Below are 15,356 nucleotides of genomic sequence, written 5' to 3'. Positions count from 1 at the left end.
TAAATTACGCACTTAAAGTTACACTTACAAGGCGAATAGTCCAAGATATATGTGCCCAGATCGATCTATCGGCCTCTTAGATAGCCATCGATTGAGTCCGAGTTTGAGTTCGAGTTCCAGTCCGTGGGGCTTTCACTCTATAAATATATATAATATAATCGATGGCCCCGGCATATTGGTTATCGGTGGCAAACAATTTAATCGCCAACTTTAATTGTAAATCTTTTTTTTTTTTTGCACAAAAAACTGGCACACCATATCGATTGGCTATTAATGGCTTCGATTCAGCATTTTTGGTTCGGCATTATAATAATGCTCTGGTAATAGTTCGATGGCCATAGGCGTTATGCCCGACCAGCCCCCATATAAGGACCTTGGCTTCCCCTGACATGGCCAGCAATTTTCACTCGATCCGCCACACTGACAGGTGGCCAACATGCAATGCTGCTGGCTTTTATGCATAAGCCCAAGGAGTGCATTGCAGTTTGCAGTTTGCAGTTAGCAGTTGCATTTAGCCAGGTGGGGGGGAAAGAAAAAAAAACCCACCAGGTGAGAACAGCTGAGGAGCGAAGGGGGAAGACTGAAAGGGGACCAAGCTAACCACAAAAATATGTCCAGGGCAACGGATGTTGGGTAAAAAATCAGCATTCTGCTTGATTGTTTGCTCACCTGCTAGGCAAGCACAGAAAGGGAAGTGAGTGTGAATAGGTAGACTGAGTTAGGGTTCTGGAATATTGAAAGATTTCATAAAAGAAGGAGTGATGTATGGCCCACAGGTGTTTATTTATAAATACCCTAAGATTTGACAAGTTTTTAGGTTAAAATATAGCAAAATGTTTCAAGAGTTTGTGATTTTTGTACAGTTATTAAAAATTAAATTCATGTTACTTCTTTTTTGATCTAAATTTTATGTGGTTAAAAGGTTTTTAAGATATTTTACAAAGTTATAGTCTTAACATTTGGTCAAAACTGATCAATAATAGGCACTCTGAGCTAAGGTATTGAAAGATTTTAAGGAGGAAAAAGGGAGAGTAATGGTCCAAAGATATTTATTTATAAAAACCCTAAGATTTAACGAGTTTTTAGATCAAAATATGGCAAAATGTAGCAAGTTTTTGTAGTTTTTGTATGAATTTGAAAAATAAAATATTATTTTTCGTTTTTAATTTAAATTTACTTTAATTGAATGGATTTTAAGATATTTTACAAAGTTTTTATCCTTAACATCTGGTCAAAATGGATCAATAATATGGCAAAAACAATCTTTTTGGTAGAAAATGGATGTTCTTTTTGTGTTTTTAAAACATACAAATCATAAAACTAAAAAACTCGTCAAAATGTATAATGCAAAATTGATCACAAGAAAAAAAATAAAAATTTAAATTAAATCAATATTTTGATAAATTTTAGTTTACAAAGATAGTTCATATTCTCATATCTCTCAAGCTCATTTATCGATTTCAAACCCCACTGCCTTCAATCAAAAGGGGTTCCCTCTTATCGAATTTTCCCACCTCGCCGCAGGCCAAAGAACCAGTCAAAAGACTCTTAAAAGCTGTCATGCGGGCTAGTTATTTCTTCTTCGTTTCTTTTTTTTTTTTTTATCACACCGCACTTTAAGTATTTTTAAACCAGAGCTGTGAGACACTCAGCCCCAGATTCAGATACAGCGGCATGAGTCCAGAGTCCGATGCTGAGGCTGCAACTTCAACCAGAAATCTGCAGGTGCTCTGATTGTGTTTGCTTGTCCGGCATGCGTGCTGCAGATGATCTGGCAAGGGGCAGGGGGGAGGGAGACTGTGCAGTGTCCCTCTGTCCAATCTACCAGCCAAGTGAATACAGAAAACAGAGATTTTAATTAAATTAAACTTTACTTTGAGACACGTGTCAGACGGACAGGCCGGGCCCCATCTCATGCTATCGATGTTGTTGGGGCGGGGCTGAAAGATTTTCACGACAATTTTTTTTTTGTATAGTTCTCCGACTGCTGTTCCAGGTTTTCCTACTCCAGTGCTAGGACACTCTGCCTTGGTTTTAATTGCATGAAAAATGGTTTTTTACCTTTCTTGTTCTAAGACAGAGAAAGAGGCCTCTAATTGATTGCCAGAGATTGAGTTTTTGAGGCCTATGGTGTTGGCTGGGAATATTTCTATTGGTTTGCCTTGCCAAGGCTAACAACTAGTTGGGAAATTTGCAGTGAGAGAAATTGGTTTATTTTCTGTAAGAACAGCTTAACTTTTCCCCCAGTAAACTAGTTCAAAATCCACCTCTAAGTAACCTTCTCAAACTTAACCTGACTTTTCCACCTAATTTTATCCTCTCTCCCAGCCTGACCCAAATCATCTTTCTCCTGCTCAAGTTTCCTTTTTTTTTGGCCCATAAATAACCTTTTTCCACATTTCATGCTTCTTGGCAAAACATTTGACTTATTCAACCTACTCTCGCCTCACTCCCTTTCCTCCCAGAAATCTATCGTGTCTTTGGGCATTTTAGCCAACAACAAAAAACATGCACAAATGTAGATTCGTAGCCTCGTAAACCCCTCGACACCATTTGGTCACGAATTTGGTACAACGACGCACACGCCAAAAATTCATCAACATGCAAAGCTTCATTTTCTCCTGCCGCCCAGCCAATCAACCAATTTGCCTGATAAGAAGCGTTTAGCTAAAAACATGCCCCGCCAAATTACATCAAATTTCTCACTGTAATGTGAGGAAAACTCCCCCAAACCCAGCTCCTAGCCAGCTCCTCCCTACCTATCCTAGCTATCCTCCTCCTGGCTAAAAACGGGAACTAGTTTTTATGGCTCTGACATAAATCAAAAGAGACCCTACCCATTGCCATGTCGGAACAATCGAAGTTTTGTGACGCGTCACGCAAATCTCGATAGCAACAGACGCACATTCCTCATGAAAAGCAAAATGGCAACAACAACAACAACAGAAAAAACATACAATTTCCACTTGTCAAAAAAGAGGGAAAATTTCATTTGACGTAATGTCAGTGAGCTGGGAGGTAAAGGAAAGCTAGAATTTAGCTCCCTTGAAATGCAATTTGACTCCAGCCGTAAACATAAATCCAGGCAGCGGCATATCATCATCACAAATCATTCCTAGCAATACGATTCGTCATGAGTAGGAAATCAGGATGAATACCCATCATCATCATCATCATCATCCTTGGGCCCCCCCCTCTCTCTCTCTTTTCCCATCATTGTAATTAACGCAACAATCAAATTTGTGCCGCCAAATGTCGCATGATTGATCCGAACATCAGTCAGATGGATGACCAATGAATGGTCCAAAAGCTAGACTCTGCCCACATTTGTTGGTCCCAAAACTACACTTTTTGGCTTTCAGTTTTGGGCAACATGCAGGGTTATCTTTCGTTATGGCTTGAATATCATCAAGGTGATCTTTTTTAACTGGTTTTTTGGGTCTTGTTTTGGGCTTGGGGTTGCCTCTCTCTCTCTCTCTCCCTTTTGATCTTTGGCAAAAGTTTAGGTGACTATGTGAAGCTGTTTTGAGGGTTTACAATAAAGTTTCTTGAAAGGTGAGCTATCAATGGGTTATATTATATTATTTGTAATCTTAATAGAAAAAGGTATAGGAAAAATATGATAAAAATCGAATAAATACAAATTAATATGCTTGGAATCGCTTTGTTAACTAACACAAAGAGATCTCTATCAATATTTTTAAGTTTCTTATCATTGTTTTCCTACTTTTAGGGATCTCTTATCTAGGTAACTCTATTCTAATCTACACTCCATACTCAAAAATAGAGATTTATGGTCAAAGAAGAACGTAAAGATCTTAACAAGATCTACTTACATCTGAAATTTACTAACAATTGATCAAGAAACATAGCATTCCTACTAACATACACTCAAAAAGCTTTCTGGCAAACATAATTTCCCCTCCTCCTTACAATCACCTTCTCCTTTAAGATCCCTCATAACACTTTGATATAAACATATATCTAGACCTTACATTAATATACTTAAAACTACTTCCTATTATCCAACTTAGGGCATTTAAAATTCCTCTTTAATTACCATTAGTTTTATGATAGATATTATTATGGCCACACGCCTACGACCATCTGTCTGCGTCTTCGTGAGGGCCTTAACTGATTGCTCTACATATGCACGCTCCACAAGTCCACAAGATGATTTACAGTTATGACAATTTTAAGTTCGGTTCATTAGTGGCAAACATACACAAAGATCTACAAACACACACTTAAACAAATCAAACTTAGAGCTAGAGAAGAGCTGTGTGCATGCCTGAATGTCTGTGTTATGATTGAAGATGATTACAAATGTCTTGTTATGGCTGGCTATGAGGAAAACCCCTTGCTAGCCCCCCCCCTCCCGCGATCTTTAACCATTTGTAGTCGTCAGTGTCGTTCCCCGTACGTCAGCTGCTCATCTCGATCTCTATTTCTTCACTCTCCACTCACCAGTTCCGCGGTGTGTCTGTCTGCACTTTAATTAATAGCCACTGTCAGCATTTTTGAGTCAAGCATCCGCTAAGATCTTTCCCCTACCCCATCATTTGGCTCACCCACAGACTTGAGTTGCATTTAAGTAGCTGCTTTATGGCCATAACTACGTGGCTAAATTATATCTAACTAATGGTTGTTTGCGTTGTTTCTGTATTTTTTGGGCTTGGGGGGAGTTTGCGGGGCTGTTCTAACATTAATTGAATGATTTTTGCTCGCTTGAGATTCCAGAATCGTTTTACTTTAACTAACTATCTAGCATGCCAGCAGAGAACTTTCTCTATTTGGCGGTGGCAAGTTTTTCACACAGGAATGTTGGAAAAGCTTTGGCAAAAAAGTCAAGAATTTCAGATTGTTATCGTTAATCGCGTGCTTAACGAGGGAGTTTTGTTGGGGGGTTTAATCTAAGCTTTATTAAATTAATAAAATATTGTTATTTCCTTAATTTGAAGAAATGTTATATGAGATCGCTTAAGGGGTTTAAGATCAACTTTTTATTAAGGAATATTTTAAAATATTCATCCTTAACATATGTCAGTTTCTAAATACAAGCTAAGAAACTGCAAAAAGAAGTCTGAAGAAAGTACACAACTTGACATACTTTTAGTTCCCTGAAGTTCAAGCTTTTCCAGTTCTTCCAAAACAGCCCACAAAGGAATCTCATCCAAAATCTTTATTTTATATATTTCCTGTCCCCGTCAATTACCACTTTATACGCCCATATCTTGACATGTATTCTGATTCTTCAGAAGGATTATAGCTCCTGACATTATCTTTATGCCCCAAAGCCCCAAGGCAGATCCTTCTTAATGAGTCCCACTTTGATCAACCCGAAAGCCAGCTGCTTGGCTAACTAACCAAAAACGAAGCCTTCGTAAAACTTTAACAACTTTGTTTTTTTCTTTCTTTCAACATTATATAGCCACTATGCCATATGCTATATAGTATCTCTATAGAATATATATATATAAACCAAAGAGATTCAACCCACATGCAACAGACAGGACAGGTCTGGGGCAGCTGCTCCTCACCAGGTTGGAAGCATAAAATTTATGATTTGCCTTTTCGGTATGCCCAGGTTTATTTTTTGTCCCCAACAAACTCGTTTTTTGTTAGCCATCCCATTTGTGGACTTCTCTTCGTTTTTTTTTTTTGCCCATTTCAGTGAAGTTTTTAATTAAGTCTTGTGTCTTGGAGAATGCGAGGTGTTAACTGACTTCCAACGGGCAATGCCAATTTGTAGCCCCAAGGAGTTTCATTTTCAATATAGAAAAATATTTTATATTAAAAAGGGGTTAAGGGGGGTTAAGACTTCTACTTAGTATGTCAGTCAGCCATCTTTGGAAGGACCTAAATATTTCAGTTTATTTGCTGAGAAGTTATGGCTACTTCGTTTTACTTTTGTTGGCCATTGTCTGGGCCAAAAAAAAATAAGGAACAGAAACCCAGACAATGGGCATTATAAATTCATCAGACAGACTCGCTGCTGTCTTACTTACACACACACACACACACGCAGACCAGACGTAAACCAAAGCTTGACTTGTGCATAATGTATCTTTGGGTTTGTGTATCTGAAGTATCTGTAAGATGCCTTTTGCCATCACAAAATGGCGCAGCGCTTCACAGAACAATGCAAAACAGACAACAAACAGAGAAAATCTAAAAAAAAAAGACAAAACAAGGACTCCTTTTCTGAGGTTGACATTTGTGTTCGTTTTTCCTTCCCCCCTTTTGTTTTTAATTGTGTCAAATTTTTGTATGCCCTAAAGGGGGGAGGGGGCGTGTTAGTGATAGTCTTGCCACAAAGTGGAGCACTGCGGTGCCGATGTAGGTGCAAATGAAAGCCACTTCACTGAAAGAATCCTGCTAGTGTGTGTGAGAAATGTGAATGGGTTACCCGATGTAGATGCCTCTTTTGCAGGGGGCTTAGTTCAGCTTTAGTTTCTCTGATTAAAAGGGACTAACAATATGCTGGAATATATAGTATATATGTGTTTCAGTTTCATGCTCTAGTTCATCTAACAAAAGCGGGAATAGCTGGTGGGGAAAAGTAGAAAAGTTTTGGCGAAAATTATAAAACAAATGCAAGTTTTTTTCAGAAGTAAGGTTATCCCTTCTTATGGACATTTTGGCAAGAGATAATGCATCTTAAAAGGGTTTTTTCTTAAGTAGTTTGTGGTTTACTATAAGTTAAGTTTAAGGCTTTAAATATTTATATAAAATATGTAAGACTGAGATTAAAGTTTGAGAGCTCAAAATCAAGTTTATTAAACTGTAACACCAAAAGACCAAAAGAGTTTACTTTTTCGACTAACATCTGAAACCGCGTAGTTCTTGTTTCATTCGTCGCATCAGGTCATACTGTACCTTTTCGGAAAGCTCATTTCAGGTGCTAACTCGTGTTTGATTGATTGTCTTTTCTGTTAAGTCGTTCGTGAGTTATAGCGTCGCAATCATGGAGAAAAATAAAGATAATATACGGCATATTTTACAGTACTACTACGTTAAAGGCAAAAATGCATCTCAAGCCGCCAATAAAATTTGTGTAGTTTATGGACCCGATACAGTTTCCATTTCCACCGCACAACGATGGTATCAACGTTTTCGTTCTGGTGTAAAGGTGGTCGAAGATGCGCCACGCTCCGAGTTTTTTGCCAACAGGGAAGCGAGCTTCTATGAGAGGGCCATTATGAAGTTGGCATCTCTCCACGCATCATCGAAATAAAACGGCGCATATTTGACTTAAGTCGCATTATTGTGACCAATTTTATACCGCAAGACTTTTTTGACAAACTAATATTTATATAATTCCATCAATCTCAACACTTTTGGTGTAAAAACCTTTGCTATTTCATGTGCCAAATTTACAACTCGGCCAACACAAACTACAAGACCAGACAACATTTTAGTTTTACTAAATATTTATAAAAAAATATGTAAATAAAAATAAAATCACAAAAAAAACTATACATGTTAGGTAGCCTTTTTAGAGGTGACAACTGAATTGTGAATTGCATTTTTCGGGGTGCGGTTAGCCAGAGTTATTAAGCCAAATGGAAAATGTTAAATGGCCTGCTGCTGGACGCCAAATCGACTGTCATTTAATGGCCAACAGTAATTAAATATTTAAACATATTTAACGGGCACAGGCGCTGTTAAAGCCAAGCATTAGCATTTGTTTCGTTAACAATTCCATGAAAATCTATAACTTTTGGTTTCGGCCAACTTCTGTGGGCGTAAAAAAAAAGAGAACGAGCTATGGTTGTCAATCTACAAGAAGGTTTTTATTACCAAACTTGTGTGGTTCGCAAAACTCAAATGAAAATATTTTTAGTTTCTTTTTTTTTGTATTTATTTTCCTAACTTTTACTTTCCTTTTTGGCTTGCCAGTTTGTTGGCCTGAACTGGATTTCGTCTTGTCATCGGATATAGTTACAATGTCCTGCAGGACATTCATTGCCTGGCCTTACGTTTGACAAAACGTTTTCCTTGTTTGTCCTTATCGCTTTCAAGCAGGCGGCCAAGAGAAGAGCCAACGTTCGAGGGGCTAAAATTGTTTTCCCATTCTGGGGGTCATTTTTATGGATTTAACAGGGACACGCTAGCTCCCGCCCTATATATATATATATATATATCCTGTCCTGTATCCTGTGTATCATTGTGTTTGTCTGTGCTTAAGTAGCCGGAAGTAGATTCTCCGCCTCACTTTTCCCCCCCTCAAGCGGCAAATTAATTGAGTTGAAAACGCTTTTGTTGCAATTTCTCCACCATGGAGGGGGGAGGGGGTGGTTGTTGGGGGTTTTGGGTTAAAATGCGATCCATGTAAAAATAAATAAATAATCGTCATCGGCTTAACGTTTATTGGTTATAAATTGAACAGCTCAAGCGTGAAATATATATAAAGTGGATTATAGTTTTAATGGAGAAAAACAGATATGGCAAAAAAAAACAACAACAAAAAAAAAACCATAGCCATAGTTTTGTTTTCACATACATTAAGGTCCATGTTAAGGGATAAATTACACAGATAGCCGAAGGAAAAACAGAACTGGGTTGGGTGTTGGAAAATCCACAGAGAGATTATCTCACACAGCTTAACGTTGAATTGTTGCTGATGAGCTGCTGATAATGATAATGACCATAACTGACAGGGAATAAAAGAGGTCTGGACCGTGAAGTCGAGTGGTTTTAAAGAGGGATTAGTTAGTACAGGATGGATGATAGATTATATTTAGACTGATTTTCAAGGAGTAGGAACTTTAGATCACGATTTGAAGGTACACTTTTCTATTGATCTTTATCAACCCAATCTTATCTACCTTTCTCTAACTTTTAACCAAGTCAAAAAAGCCTTGCGGTATAAAATTGGCTACAATATTGCTGATGATTCAAGTCAAATATGCGCCGTTTTGTTCGATGACGCGTTCTCAACGAGATGCCAACTTCATAATGCCCCTCTCATAGAAGCTCGCTTCCCTATTGGCAAAAAACTCGGAGCGTGGCGCATCTTCGACCACCTCTACACCAGAACGAAAACGTTGATACCATCGTTGGGCGGTGGAAATGGAAACTGTATCGGGTCCATAAACTGCACAAATTATATTGGCGGCTTGAGATGCATTTTTGCCTTTATCGTAGTAGTACTGTAAAATATGCCGAATTTTCTCTTTATTTTGCTTCATGATTGCGACGCTATAACTCACGAACGACTTAAAAGAAGAAGACAATCAATCAAACGCGGGTTAGGGCGTGAAATGAGCTTTCAAAAAAGGTACAGTATGACCTGATGCGACGAATAAAACAAGAACTACGCGGTTTCAGAGCCAACTAGCGAAAATACCGCAAGACTTTTTTGACAACCTAATATTTGACTGATTTTCAGGGGGTAGGAACTTTAGATCCGGATTTTAAGGTACACTTTTCTATTGATCTTTATGAACCTAATCTTATCTACCTTTCTCTAACTTTTAACCAATATAAAATCCCCTAAAAAACCTTCTTTATATATTATAATCACCTAAGAAGTTCTAGTTTATCCCTTAATTGTTTTAATTTCCACCATTCACTTCAGCGCTTTATCTCTCTTCACCCTCTACACCTCTCCCTAACACATCTCCTTCAATCCAAACAACTTCCACATTTACTTCCGGCCATCATTATCCCTTTTCCGTTTCAAATTCCTTCATCCCATATAGACACCATTAGATGACGTCAAAACCTTTTCAAAAGCAAACAGATTACCAACGACCAGGCCAATGCCCGATTGATGGCTACATGTGTAGACAACGGGGCTTATACGAACCGCCCACTTTTTGGGTCAGGCCAAAAACAAGCGACTACCCATGGGTAAATACCAAAACGAAACCCCCCAAATGGCAGGCAAAAATAAATTAATCAAAGAGCGCGAAAGGACAACAGTTTAGTTTTGGTGGCAAAGAGAAGGTAGAAGGATTTGAGTTTTTGGTTTGGTTGTTTAGGAAATCGTAAATCCATTAAAAGCCTCATTTAGAACGCTTTTGACGCATTTAGAGAGGGGTGGTGGCAGCAGTCCGATTTGGGGATTATTTGTAGGCTCTAAATTGATTCATCCGGAGGGTTAAATCTAATCTCTATATTCCCTTCTTCACTCCACTTTTAATTGTCGACGAATTCGTAATTGATTGTGCCCTCTTATGACTGCTCGCTGGCTTTCCACTCAGTTTCTTTTCAGATGGCAAACAGATTTGCCTTGCCTGAATAAATGAAAGGGCCAAGGCAAGAAAAGGCCAAGAAAAGTGAGGCTGTAAAAGGGTTAAGATGGTTGAGGTTTTTTGTCATGCCCTTAAGGGGGATTTTCTACGCCTATGATTATTTCAAAGCAAAGACTGAGAGAATTTCCACAACTAATTCCATTCCAATCCTTTGGCGCCATATTTTTGCCCTTTGGTTTGGGTAATTGATTTGCGAAATTACATATTTTGTAGATGCCACAAATTTTTGTTTGTACAAATGGCAAGAAGAGAGAATGAATGACTGACTGACTGGTTAATTTAGACGAAAAAGGTCTGATTGACAAGCTAAAATAGGAGAAAAGGTAAAAGGTGGAAAAGTTGTGAAAATTGAGAAATTAGAACATGAGAAATGGAATTAGAATTTAATATTTTAAACTGCCTTAAAGGCAAGTTTTATGGAAGGAAGCTTCCTTTGGCCTAATTTTAAGCTATTTTGAAGGTGTCAAACGATAATGTTGTTTTAGGGATTAGAATGGCTATTTACAGATTTCATTTGGGTTTGCCAAATGAATGTTGATTGTTTAATTAGAATGACAAAGTAAACTAACTTAATTAGAAAAGGAGTTGGTTTAAGTTGTTTGTTTCAAGTCTTAAAAGAAGGAAAAACAAAGTTGTAATAAACAAAGTTCCATTATTTAACTTCATTTTAGACTTACAACTTGCAAATTCTTTATAAATTTCCTTTTTAAGTTAAAATTATTAACAATTTATGGCCTTGAAATTGCAATTTTACAGCTAAAAAAGCCTTCTAAGTTTTATCTTTAAAACCCCTAATAAACTTGCTCAGTAAATTTCTTCAATTTCTAACAAAACTTACTTTTATATTTATATGATCCGATCATTATCTAACCAATAAACATTAATTCACGCTCTCACACGACGGCATTATCATTAGCAGACACCGAGACACCTATCTGGCTCATAAAGCACAGCAAACAGGGCCAAAACACATACACAGATACAGATACTTGTACTCTCTCTCTTACAGACACTGATTCGTGATATGGGCCAAATGCAATCCAGGCAAACAAGCTGCTAAATTTCGCACGCAGCTCTCAAAAGGCATTTAAGCACGGGGGTTCAATGTCTGGGACTCTCTCAGACCAAAGATGCTGACAGCCATGATGATATGGGGGATGGCAAAAAAGGAATAAAAAAGGAATAAGAAGGCCAAGATGACTGACACACACACACTAAGGGAAAAACGAGACCAATCAAGAGAAAAAGCAGAAAGAATCGCAATGCTAAAGTAGCTAAAAAGATACACATGTATCCGCCAGATACAACGCCAGACACTGAGGGAAGTGTGAATTATCCTGCCTCAAAGTATTTAATGCGCTTTCCACATGCCAGCTGGCAAACAACGGAAAGATGGCTAAAAATAGCAACGAAAAAACATGGAAAACGTAAAGGCAATGCTGATCATCATCACTCATTCAAAACAAACACAAAATAAATTGTGGAAAATCAGTCAGAGTGAGGAACCTAAAGACCTCCAAAAAGAAAGAAGAAAATCTGCTGATGGAAACAGTTGGAAAATTAATTAAAGAACGTGAAAATGCAACAGGCTGACCCTCAGTTCAAGTTATTAAACATTTTTCTTGGTTCTTATTACGTTTTTTTGATATTTTTTTTAAGCAGGCATTACAAATTACACAATTTTTGAAAAAGAACTGGTTTACCTTTAGCTCCTCTCAAACGAAGCCAAAGAAACGATCTACCTGACCATGTTGTTAACCATCTTTTTGTGAGCTATGAAACCGTGCAGGTAGAATGCGGGTTTCTTCTCATTTTCCCCCTCTCCTTAAATTTATATATTTGGTTTTATTTTTTCCTGACCTGCCAAGGACCTCCTGCTGTTTTCCCTGGTGGTTGGAAATTGTTTTCTTGGCGCAACAGGATATGCATTTTTTTTCCTCCCTCTACTTCTACGCTGCTCTACAAATTGAGTCTGGAGTTCAAATGAAGACATAAAAAAAAATCGTTGACCTACATGGGGGCCAAAAAAATACAACAAAAATAAATATATACCATATTAAGTTCCAGGAATAATCGGAATAATAACAAAAGGGTTGGGAAGGTATTTTGGATTTGAATTTGGAGCAGGTTTTGCGGTGGAAAAATATTCTACAGTCCTGAGAAGGCAAACATTACAACTTTGAATGGGAAAATATTAATTTAACTTAAATTCAAAATTATATTTTTTATATTTTTTAGTATTTTTTAGAAGTTTAATATATTATTTCTGTCTGAAAATCCTTTTCAGGAAACCTTTTCTTTGATAGACAAAAGTCATTGCCTTCATAAGGCACTTTTAATCAATAGTAAAAAGCCGACGGTTAAGTTTATATTAACTAATCGAAGTTCCCCTTAAAACCTTTCACTTAATATGTTGTTAGAAAGATATCTAAAGCATATGTTCCTTAAGTTTTAAGTTCTTAATGAAAAGCAGCTTTAACTAAAGTTCTAACTTAGCTAAGTTTCTATATCAGCATTTCAGTTTTTACTACTTCATTTTAAACCTCTATTAAAGTTTTCTTTGCATTTTCCCCACTTAACCCAATGACCTTCTATTATTCCTATTATCCTTTACTTCCTCAAGCCTTCTTATTTTATAAATTTTCCTAACCGGAAAAACTCACCTTTCCGCCAACTTTAAGCTCATAGCCCATGCCCAGCGGCGTTTTCAATTGCACAGGGCAGACGAATCCGATATTGCGATGTGGACTTTCCACGACAGTCTGATGTTTCCTAATGGTGACCTTGGCCACGCTCCTTGTGGGTGTGGCCGCCGTTGAGGCCGATGAAGTGGTATTCTCGGCCACGCACAAATGCTCACCGCCATGGACTGGAAACTTGGAGCACTCCAGATTTTCCGGCCAGTTAAAGTTGTAGGTTTTCATTAACTTTTCACAGACTCTGGCCGATTCGCACAGAGATCGACAGGGTGGTATGGGAATTTCCAAAATCGTGCAAACCGGAACATATAGCGAGCAGAGGAACAGCTGAAGATCATCGCTGCAGCCAATCTTGACGAGCGGAGCAAACTGATGGACTTCCAGGCCGGCTTCTTCCTGTTTTGTATGGCCAATAAGATTTGGCATAATGGTCATGTTATATGGTATATTCTTGCAGATCGAAATGGTAATGGGTTCACAGCGATTATGATGGGGCAAGCCATCCAATTCGGTACCAGAACTGGACATTAAGCCACCGCCGCTGCGATAATAAGGACTGGCGTCCAGGGGATTCTGATCATAGCGCTGGACACCCTGTATTAAGGTGGGCAAAATAAACAGGATTTGACGCCACATTTTGGTATCTTTTGATGTTTCGTTAACTCTGGTTAAAGAACTTTTCGGGGGTATTTTTTTGGATTTTTTTTGAACAATTTTAATACACACACATGTTGCTTTTATTTCACACACACACACTTTTGCACTATAGAATATTTATTTTTATTTACTTTTTCTCTGTTTAGAAACTTCACTCCCACGAAACACTTAACACCTTTTAAACATTTGCCGGCGGCAAATATTTAGTTTGGCCTTATAAGCAAATAATAAATATTTCTCTCTTTCTCTCTCTCTCTTATTTATTTGCTTTTTAATTTGTTTGGACTTATTTTTCTTATTTGCAAAACTATTATTTTGTTTAACTATTTTGACTTTTGTTTGCTTTTTATGGAATTATTATTTTGTCAAATTATAACTTTCGCGGAGTCTTAAGAACTTTTTTATTTTCCCGTTTTGCTTGTTATTTTCAAGCAAAATATCGAATTTTTATTTTTCTTAATTGCAATCTTTTTATCTTTCTGTTTTAAGGCATTTAAACAGTTAATTTGCCTTTACCCCTTGGGTATTTTTTCTCTTTATTTAACACTTTTACCGTTAAAAAAACGCGCGAAAATAACCGTAACACCGTAACCGAATTCACTTCTTTTATCCACACAGCCTTTACGTCAAAAGTCGAAAACGGAGCCGTAGTTCGAGACGAAATAAATCCGCGAGCACATCCGCATGGCAGGGCATACGCTGACAAACTGAGGAACACACTTGCTGAGCAAGTAATGCATTGACCAAAACACCGCTCTTGCAAAGCCGCTCTCTCGTAATCTCTCTCTACCGCTCTCATGCTGAATATGTGCTCTTTCGCTGTGTGAGTCTATTCAGCTGTATGACTTGCATGGGCCAGTACTAGGAGCGACCTTGAATTTGACACTCTCGTTTGGGGAAGAGAAAGAGCGTAAAAGAGAGAAAACGTAAGACAGGGCTGTTATGCCATTTGTTTGGATGCTGTCCCACTCGCACTCTATCTTTGCTCAATTTCTTGGCCTCCTGTTGATTAGCCGAAAACCAAAAAAGAAAAAAAAAGAAACATCAACAAGCTACTAAATGTGTAACGATTAAGTTAATTAGAATTTAGGATGATTATGCTATTGATAGGGCTAATAGGGAATGGAAAACGGAAGTGGGGTCGATATTTTGGTGGTAAATTTGAGTTTTTTTTTTTTTGAGGATTTTTAAGTTGATTATTTTTCAGTATACAGTAATCTTAAATATATTTGGGATACGCAATTTAATTTTTACTTTTCTTGTTTTTAAAAAATCATATTTTTTTATGATTTCTTAGGTCACCGCACCTTCCAATCTTTTTTTCTTATCAATCCATCGAAGACCGTTATATTTTCCATTGTCTTTCATAGCTTTAAGTTTTCTTCAACTGCTGCAAGTGCCGTTAGAAGACATTAGCCCTCGACTGGAATATATCTATGATTGCTATTCTCCCTCTCTATTAGTTTTCCTTCTTTCTCTGTGGAAATACGTACACATATTTGCACGCGTTAATTTCCTTGATTTTCTGCGACAATTTTTATCGCCAACCATTTCTCTGCGCACTTGCATTTATCATTTATCTTTATCAAAGTTGGTTTTATTTGCTTGCTTTTTGCTGGACAGTTAATTAAGTCATTAACTTGCGTTTAATCTGGGCTTTAGCTTGAGTTAAGAGAACTTATGCCGGGAATTTCTCTAATGACCCCTGGGTGTGTGCTTGTAGAGAGTGGGGGATTGT

The 15,356-nt window shown here is 37.6% G+C and overlaps 1 protein-coding gene across 3 annotated transcripts in view; it reads right to left on the bottom strand.

Moving 5' to 3' along the window:
- Positions 1-14,543, bottom strand: part of LOC108105972 (frizzled) — a 105,352-nt gene extending 90,809 nt beyond the window's left edge. Inside the window, exon 1 of one of the 3 annotated variants that reach the window (XM_017212777.2) lies at positions 12,926-14,543. In XM_017212777.2, the coding sequence (XP_017068266.1) occupies positions 12,926-13,597 (672 nt within the window). In that variant the 5' untranslated portion in view covers positions 13,598-14,543. The remainder of the gene's footprint in view (positions 1-12,925) is intronic. The other 2 variants (XM_017212778.2, XM_017212775.2) reach the window with 2 other exon arrangements.
- Between the last annotated feature and the right edge of the window lie 813 nt (positions 14,544-15,356).

The sequence above is a fragment of the Drosophila eugracilis genome, unplaced genomic scaffold (genome assembly GCF_018153835.1).
Source record: "Drosophila eugracilis isolate 14026-0451.02 unplaced genomic scaffold, ASM1815383v1 contig_2154, whole genome shotgun sequence".
In the NCBI taxonomy this organism is placed as follows: Eukaryota; Metazoa; Arthropoda; class Insecta; order Diptera; family Drosophilidae; genus Drosophila; species Drosophila eugracilis.
Note: the sequence above shows the minus strand (reverse complement) of the source record. Positions and strands in the feature narration are given on the sequence as shown.